General features: G+C 33.7%; 1 protein-coding gene across 1 annotated transcript; it reads right to left on the bottom strand.

Annotated features, from left to right (window-relative positions):
- Positions 1-1,846: 1,846 nt before the first annotated feature.
- On the bottom strand, positions 1,847-6,532 carry LOC18586807 (leukocyte immunoglobulin-like receptor family A protein). Its single transcript, XM_018129054.2, has 4 exons — positions 6,359-6,532; positions 4,297-4,386; positions 2,628-2,895; positions 1,847-2,488 (listed from the first exon to the last, which is right to left on the bottom strand). The coding sequence occupies exons 1-4, from the start codon at positions 6,399-6,401 to the stop codon at positions 2,134-2,136; spliced, it is 756 nt and encodes a 251-aa protein (XP_017984543.2). The 5' UTR covers positions 6,402-6,532; the 3' UTR covers positions 1,847-2,133.
- Positions 6,533-9,352: the final 2,820 nt, after the last annotated feature.

Below are 9,352 nucleotides of genomic sequence, written 5' to 3'. Positions count from 1 at the left end.
AGCGTACTCACAAGCAACAGAAGGATATTGAAGAGTTTATGGATAATAAGTCTAAGATTATGAGTATAAGTAATAAAAATGACTCGATGTATGTTCATTATATAATTTTATATCTGTATATGTCACTTAACAATTTAATTAATATTTCATTTCTTTTTTTCTTTGTAGGAATCGTATGCTTCTTGTTCATGACCCATCGTTCCAGCCGAAATTTAATCTAGTAGCATGGTCAAAGGGAATTCGAGCAGCACAAACCACTCGGACCCATGTCTATAGGTTTTGCACCGGGGTGCCAGCTACTATGCTACTTGCTACAGCTTCGACCCCTTTTGGGAATGTTGCGTTAGCTCTTCAAGGTAAACCCTACAACTATCAACAAATGAAGGTAGAATTTAACCAATTGAAGGATGAGGTGTTGGATATTAAGTAGAACATCAAGTAGATCGTCTACCACATGGTACCTCCATCCGTCACCAGGTTTTCATCACAGTAACCACAGTCAGTCCTTTTTAATGATGCAAAGAAGGCACGACCGAGGGACGATGGTTAAGAGTAATTTGTTTGTCTATAACTTGGATTCATTGTATGGATTTTTTAATTGGATTTTGATATTTGAATCAATTTTCATTTTTGTAAATTTCAAATACAATTGGGATTATTTTTTCATTATATTATAAATTTTAAATATTTTAATACATATTAGTAATTTTTAATTTTATTATTTAAATATATTAATTTGAAATGTCAACAAGGAATGTAGAAATATAATTTTTTTTATAAAAAAATTAGTATAAATAATATTACCAATGAAATTATAGACGAAATATGCAATATACCGTCGAAAATGAAGACATATTTACCAACGAATTCGACCTTATCACTGATGGAATCTCCAAGTTATGCGTGCACTAGAAGCCATTAGCACCTCTTTCGGTGATTCTGTCAACAAAGCAGTCACACCATTACCGACAGAATGGCCGATTATAAGATCCCATCGATGATTTATTGATGAAATTGTTGCATCACCAACCACTCTCCTAGTAGACGGATCGGTTACTTTTCCAACAAACTTTTCGACGAAATATTTTATCACCAACAGAATAACCATTACCCTCCACCTTCCATGGATGGGTTGCAATATAAAGAAAAAAAACAGAATAATCATTACGATGAGGGTATTTCCAACTTTTGACTGACGAAATATTTCGTAGGCAATTTTGTCGTTAAATGAAAATACCGATGGAATAGAAGACTCTATTAGAGGTGAATGAGCACTTTATGTGGGTTGGGCCTCGTATGTAGCCTGTTAGCGTGCCTAGCTAGATTACCTTGGCTGCTGGTGTGTTTGGGCTGCCTCTCAGACCATGACAGGTTGCCTAGACTGCCCGTACGCCTGGGTTGCCTCCCGAGCCGTGACAAATACTAACCCATCCACATAAATGTCTAAGACTTAAGTGAAATAAACCATGCGTACCCATAGTGAGGTGTCAACAATGGCGATAGAGCATTGCTACGATGAAGCAATACGTTTTTCCATTTTTTGAGTTTTGATTGTATATCTTGAGATTTTTGGCAAAGAGAAAAAGGAGTTATGAATATAAAATTGTTTATTTGTAATTTTGATTTGTACTTTTTTTTTTATTGAACGATTTACAATTTTTTTTTTTAGTTTTGAGAACATTTTCAGCTTTCCCATTTTCTTCTAGATATACCCGTTTGTTAAATGAAGCCCTTGTAAAGAGAAACTAGAAATAAAAAATTTAGAGAAAAAGCAGCTAGCGAGGGAAGCTATCAGCGGAGTCTAAAGTTTGTTGGGAATTTTTGCAAGTTTGAAAACAATCTAACATGACAAGAAAAATTGATGCAGCAGGTATTTCAGAGGACGTAGCATTTTATATACTGAGGTGGTGAGAGTAACCTACTCCCAAAGTCGATGTCTGCTCGCCTGCTTTAACATAGTTAGAGATTCTTTCTGCAACTTTCTTAAAACAAATCACTCGGAATGATTCACAATTTCCTACCATTGCATCCACTAAAAAAGACAAACTATCATATGAATTACTTCGAAATTTTCGTTTTCATTTTCAATTTAGGCAGAAATAGCACAAATGATGATGGTGGTCACAAAGATGTTCAATCCGAGTTGGAATCGTGCCTCCTCTTTTCCTTATCCTTCCTCCGTCTTTTCTTTTCATATGAATCATGAGATTCACGCTTCTCGTGTCTCTCACGCTTCTCGTATCTCTCACGCTTCTCATGTCTCTCATGCTTCTCGTATCTCTCACGCTTCTCGTGTCTCTCACGCTTCTCATGCTTTTCCTGTCTCTTCTCCTCATGCTTCCTTCTCTTCCTGCTGCTTTCATCCTCTGATTCCTTTTCTACAGTGTTGGTGGTTGATGGCAAGTGTTCATCCACCTTGACCGTCTCAGATGAGGCTTCCTTCTGACTGGAGGGAAGGGTACTTGGATCTTCCCATGGGCGTGGCACTCTGCAGCATGAACAAAGGAAATGGAAAAAGGGACCAAATTGTAACCAATAATGTTAATAAAGGACATTGCACCAGTTGTTTCTATTGTACAATCAAACATCTTGTGACCTTCTTAAGATAATATAAGTTTGCCACATACCTTGAGAAACCAAGACCATGGACTCGTGCTGCTTCAGCATGGCCTGCACCCAAGTCCTCTGCAGTAGAACCCCGCTTCACAAGTTCCGAAAGCTCATGCTTATCAAGGCGATTGCCTTGAGGTTGACTAGAACGTTTAGGAGCCAGTCCAAGAGCCTCCCTCATAGCTTGCTCCTCCTCTTCCTTAACTCTTCTAATTTCTTCACTTAGAGCCTCCACATCTGATCCCCCGGATTTTTTATCTCTTGCATACCAGTGCAGATCCTTCCCTGTAATTGAAACAGAACCTCTTCATGCAGAGCCAGTAGGCTTTCATTATAGCAAAATCTCAGAGCACCAAGTTTTCCAGTAATGATACAAAAACAACAATACCAGACAGACACAAATAGTAATATTATTGACAGATCATCTAATAATCACAGTAACATGTGAAGAAAATAAGTTGCTTGCACCGATGCATCCAAGGTGTCTGTCTCATTTTACAAGTTGAATATATAGAAGTTGGCATTTAATATATCATTAAAGCTTTTGCTTCTGATTCAATAAAATACAGGTTAAATATCTAGTACATCAGTACAACCTTTTGCATCCTATAAAACCCATAATTGACATACTAAAGGCCCAAATAACAAATTTTACTCAAAGAAGAAAAGGAGGGAGGGTGGAGGAGGGAGAGAGAAATCAGCTATACAAAAGTTTATCTTCAGCAGCCTTATAACCATCAACGTATAAGTAATAACGTTTTATTTTTTATTTGAGAACTTCACAATAAGGTTGATTTTCTAGAAAATATTTTAAAGTTGAAAGTAAGTTTTCAGGACAACCTTTTAAAGCTAAATTGAACTTTTATTCTTGGTCAAGGTAATTATAATGACTTTCTTTTTCACTTCTTTCAGAGGGATTTTCAAAATTGTATTCCATGACATCATAGATTATCTTCTAGTCAAGGAGAAAGATCTAAATCAATGTATTGTGTTGTGTACTATAGTTAAGAACAATTGGATTGGTAAACGATTCTTCACTAAGAGGGAGACCGTTGCACACGAGTAATCGACAAGAAGAATAAAAGGTGAAAGGATAATTGGGTAATTGTGCTCGAGTATCTTGTGGTAGCTGAGAAATGGGTAAGTCATAAGCTGTAAGGTATGTCAGGGTTATTTGTTATTTGATGAATGAAAAAAAAAGATTCCCCAAGAATTGTTATTTCACGTATAATTATTTGCCAATTTCATACCACTTCGTCTCAATAGCTCAGACACTCTAAAACAACCAATACTTCACAGAAAAAATTAATGTTGATGAGTAAAATTAAATATAGGAAATGATGATTGACCTTGTCCCGACATTTATTCATGACTATATAAAAGTGCATAGGCTGTTTAGAACCCAAAATTCTTTAAAAAAAAAAAAGAAAGAAAAAAGTGCACAATATCAGGGGGCAAAACAATCTTGAAATGACATCTTCCCTAGTACTGTATCTTTGTTATACCACAAATATGATATGAGATCATAATTAGAGGAAGGCAATAACTTAAAAAACCAAGCGACACAAATAATAATAATAATAACATGCTGATGATGATGAGCAACAAAAAAATCACACCCATCGTCAAGCTCACAAAATGCAATAGCTGTGTACTGCATGCTGGAAGAGTAAGACAAAATCATACCTTTCTGCCACCTCCCAACAGGTGCCTTAATACTGTGACCAAGATAATTCTCCCGATGTTTATCAACCTTCACATCATCCCAACTAAATTCTGCATGTCACAGGCCAATACTCATTTCCCACACTAGTGCATGGAGAATAAACACAAACTCAAATATAAATGAACAAACACAAGCACACATACACAGACATTAGGTAAAGGTAAAGTAGTAGCTGCATAGGAAATGTGCAAACAAGATGTAGAACCAAATACTTTAAAAAAATACACATAGTCGAAAATCTCAAATTCTCCAATCTCAAGTCTTAAATCTCAATATCCTAAACCATGAAAAGCACTCAAAAAATCTCAATATTTAAAATATCAAAAGCTAGTCGAAATTGAAAGATCCATCATGTCAATCCTCAGCCAAGGTGAAAGAACACTGGATCTCCATCTAGCATTTTCTGTACTTTTTATTCTCCCTTCTCCAAGTGATCAGTGCAGTATTTGATGATAGAATTGTCCTAGGTTGCTCACAGGCAACCAAGACCAAATCTAGTGTCGATGGCTCGTAATTGGAGATTCCTCTTCTCCCTCTATAACAGTGACCATCATTGCTCGTTTTTTTTTTTTTTTTTACTATTCTCTTCAAAAGAGATTGGAAATCGCCCACAAGAAAACCTACTTTTTATTTTAGTTTTATAGCATGCTAAACACATATACTACATATAATAAACTTTTATTTTATACCCTCAAGACTTTTAATATCTTATAAAACTGCTTTTTACAAATTACAGGACCCAAGGTGAAATCTCTTAACATCTTTAGCGTTTTGTCAATAACCCCAAACTTGTCTTCTAGGAATTCAGCATATGTAGATGCATCTCAATGTCCGATCTTTTTTCTCCAATGCTATTCTCCTAAATGGTCAATTTTCACCTATGGTTATTCAAGTACTAACATTCTAATTTTATTTATACTATCAAAATCAATTGTCTATATTCATGTCTTGTATACCATCAAACTTTTAAATTTTTTCCTATGTGGCATCTCTATTTTCTTGTCATAATTTGTTATCTTCATTATTCCTATTAATCATACTTAATTATTTATTTTAATTTAATTGCCAATGTTTACACATCTTATTATAGCTACCTTGCTTCAGGCTTTTACCTTTTCAAACATTGGATAAGATTAAAGAGCTTTGTCCTCGGCAAGAAGCTTAGAGTAAGAACAACTCTAATATACAAGCTTAATGAATTCTAGCTAAAATTCAGTAAGCTGAAGGCAGAATTGAGATCCAGAACTGAAAACATTGTCATATAGGCGCATGGATATAAGGAGGATAAATGCTAGATATGCCAAATTGGAGGATAAATGCTAGCTGTACAATCTTCTCTACCCTCAGTATGCCGAAGGAGGATTTAAAGCATGAAGTCGAAGTTCGCTTCCTATTTTCAATGTCTAGGCATCTGGTCAGATAAACTTAATTCCAGATCCATTAAATTATACCTAAGTGAATAATTCATTAAATATTCTTCAACTCCCAACATGCCACGTATTCACAAAAGTTAATTAGATTACACAAGACACGCCTATCAGATTGGATGAATTTCATAATTCAGCTTGAAGATTTCTGCCATGGAATTCAAACTTATGTAGTTCCCCTGTTGTATCTTGGTAAAGCTCAAACTCGAAAATTTTCCATGTCAGTCCTGCTGCCAGCCAGCCAATTCAGGTTTCCCAGAAAAAATTGTCTGTATTATAGCTTGGCTCAGGATTACAACATATTGTAAAGAAACGTAGGAAGAAGAAAGACAAAGCAAGCTTTTGTTTCCCTTTCTCCCCTTATTAATTCAAATACAAAAGGCATACCAAGCTCGAGAAAATCCAAACAAAAATAAGATTCGAGAATCGGAAAATCACGATAGCAGAAGATTAAGTATAAACGAAATTGAATCACAGAATCTAAGTGTTCATAGATTCAAAAGGAAAAGCCAAAAAAACAATTAGAATGAAGACGTAAACCCTAGAAAAATTAGAAACGCATAAACAAAAAAGGGGAAAAAGGCGAAAAACTTACGATCTCGGCCACCACGAACGCCACCTCTGGTAGGATGATACATGTTTTCTTTCTCCGAAACTCAACAAGTTCAACAGACTTCTTCTTGCTTTATTTAATCTTCACTTTGATGACCGCTTATATTAGGGATTTGTGCTTCTGAATTGGCACACGGTTAAAGAGAGATAAAATATGCTAAGTTCAGAACAAGAAATAAACCTTTTCCATTAAATTAAGTGTGATTAATAGGAATAATTAATATACAAAAATTTAAGCATAATATTTAGAAACACTTGAGCATTTGTTTGATTGCTTGATTTAAATTTTTTTTTCCAATATTAAAAACATTCCTAACAATTCAAATTAAATTTTACTTTTTATGACATCATATATTGTGACACGATAATATAATTATATAATATTTGTCATTCTTTATGTTTATGTCAACATTAGATAGAAATAAAATATCAATTGAAATTTTGAGTAATAACAATTAATTAATTTTTATTATAAAAGTTTATTTGACTCAAAATAAAATTATAAAATTTAATTATTCAAAATTGAATAGTTTAAAAACTCCTTCAAATGAAGTGTGAATTTAAAATGTTAATAACTTGAAATATATATTAATAAATTAATTTAAAAACTAAAAATTTGTAAAAATAAATACTCATAACATTTAAATTTTATCTTTACACATTTATAAGAGTGATAACTTATAAAGGCTTACTTCAACTAAAGAAGCAGTGATAAGTGACTAAATTTGAGGAAGATGTTGAAATATTAAAGAGATAACTTCAATAGATTAAGGAATTTTGTTAACCTTGTAGCTAGAGGATGGATTTCTAGATATCAATTAGTTAATCAATTAACAATTAAAATAAACGAGTAATTAATTTTATTTCAAAATTTAAATGATTTTTAATAAAATTGTCCTTTTGTAGTTTATGATATAAAAAAGAAAAAATATATTTAATAAGTTGTCACGACCCGAAACTCCCATCAAGCCTGTGACAACCGTCGCGACGTCCCGATAAACACTCATTACCCCGAATGTCGATCGAAACCCCGTAAGGCTTAGCATCAACTTCCGCATCTCCCCGGTGAGCGACAATTATTAAATCTCGCATTTCAAGAAATCATAAGTTGTTTCCAACTCAAAACAATAAAATATTATTTTCTAGCTCACAGAGGCATTTTCGTCATTTCATTTTTTTTTTTTTTGAAATTTCGAAATCCGAAAAAATGTAATATGTAAGTGGAAACACATATTTCATGATTTAAATTAAATTTTGAAGTCTAAAACATTCGTTTAAAGTAAAATTATAGCTATTTGAATATAATAAAAATATTAAATAAAATATTCTATTTTCTTAAAACACAATATTTTCAAAGTCTTCCTAAAATAACTTTTGTAGCGTAAAAGTAAAATAAATTTATTCATATAGTAATAAAGATAATTAAAGTATGAAATTTCGTTTACAGTGACACGTGGGCCCCCAACTAACCAAGAAGGTGTAGAGCTACGAACCCTTACTTCTTATGATGCAACTCCAAGATTAATTCTCGTTTTAAGCAACTATCAACAAACTGTCCTGAGCCTGAAAAATGGATAGGAAGAGGGGTGAGATTATGATTACATAATCTCAGTGAGTAAACAATTACCATCAAAAGCATCTAAAGCCGAGTAGATGGAGACGATATAAAAACGTTATATCTCAATAATGTTCATAACACAAAATTCTTTTCAATCTATACCAAACAATTTCTTTTCATCAAAATTTCTCGGCTTATGAATTTCTTAAACTTGGCCCCTGCTAGAATCATTCTCACGGGTACCTTCGTCAAGGTATCCCACTGAGACCGCCAAGGCTGTTCAATGACCCATACCCATAAACATGTTTTCACATCTGACACACAGCCGTTCCTTGGCGTTGGCTGAGTCTCACTCTCACGTGGTAGCCCGAACGTGAGGTGCACTCAAATCATACCTCAGGAGATACTTCACCCAACATCTCCCCCCGAAGGTAAGTATATAATTGAGTTACCGTGCTCCTCTTATAGGCAGTCCACGGAAACCTCCACCACTGCAGTGACCGTTTAATATACCACCAGACCCATAAAATTTTCAGTAGCTTAATATAGCGAATAAAATTTAATCCAGTCTACCGAGACTAATCCAAAACTATTCATATATTTCATGCCAACCCCAAAAATTTAGCCATCATGCTACCATAGTGTCATAAGCCCCAATTTCAATAACATATAAAATCATAAATTTCAACACAGTCTCCATATACTCAATTTTTCCAAAACAATATTTGATTTCAAAACCAGTATAAAATTCATTTTTATTAAAAAACATTTTAATTGAAAAACATAATATTTTATAATTCAAACTCACCATTCAATAAAAACATCAAACACGTATAATTACTCTAGATATTTAAGACGATAAATTATACACTCACAGTTCTAGGAGTAGATGTACTCCTAATCTCAGTCTTCAAGCACAATTTCTGTACTTTTACTAGTGTAATTTGCTCACCACCTATCCACAATGTACAATACATAATTCACCACATCAATGCTTAACCATTATAAAATCAATTCAGGGTCGGTATATATGCATAATATGATATACAACTTATCCAACTACCGCTTCAATGCGGTGCTGACCTAATTCGGCCTATTACCCGATTAAATCGATATTCGCGTCCGTTTAAACTCCAAATTAATTTTTTTCAGTTTCTATACCTCAATTGCACCCAAATTGACTTAATGTGCCTCAGTGTGGTGCAAATTATCAGTCCCGATAGCAAATTATAAAAATACCCCTAATAGGTAAAAATTCGTATTTTTGCTCTGAAAATTCTCATTATTTTTTAAGACTCATAATTCATCATTATTTATCATAATTCCTTAAATAAACATCAAGATCATCAGTCAATATTCCCCTAGAAAATTTGGCCAATAATGGTAATGGAGGAAAATAAATTCTTTTCTTGTTGTTTT

This window comes from Theobroma cacao, chromosome 10 (assembly GCF_053813885.1).
Source record: "Theobroma cacao isolate CCN51 chromosome 10, ASM5381388v1, whole genome shotgun sequence".
Classification (NCBI taxonomy): Eukaryota; Viridiplantae; Streptophyta; class Magnoliopsida; order Malvales; family Malvaceae; genus Theobroma; species Theobroma cacao.
Note: the sequence above shows the minus strand (reverse complement) of the source record. Positions and strands in the feature narration are given on the sequence as shown.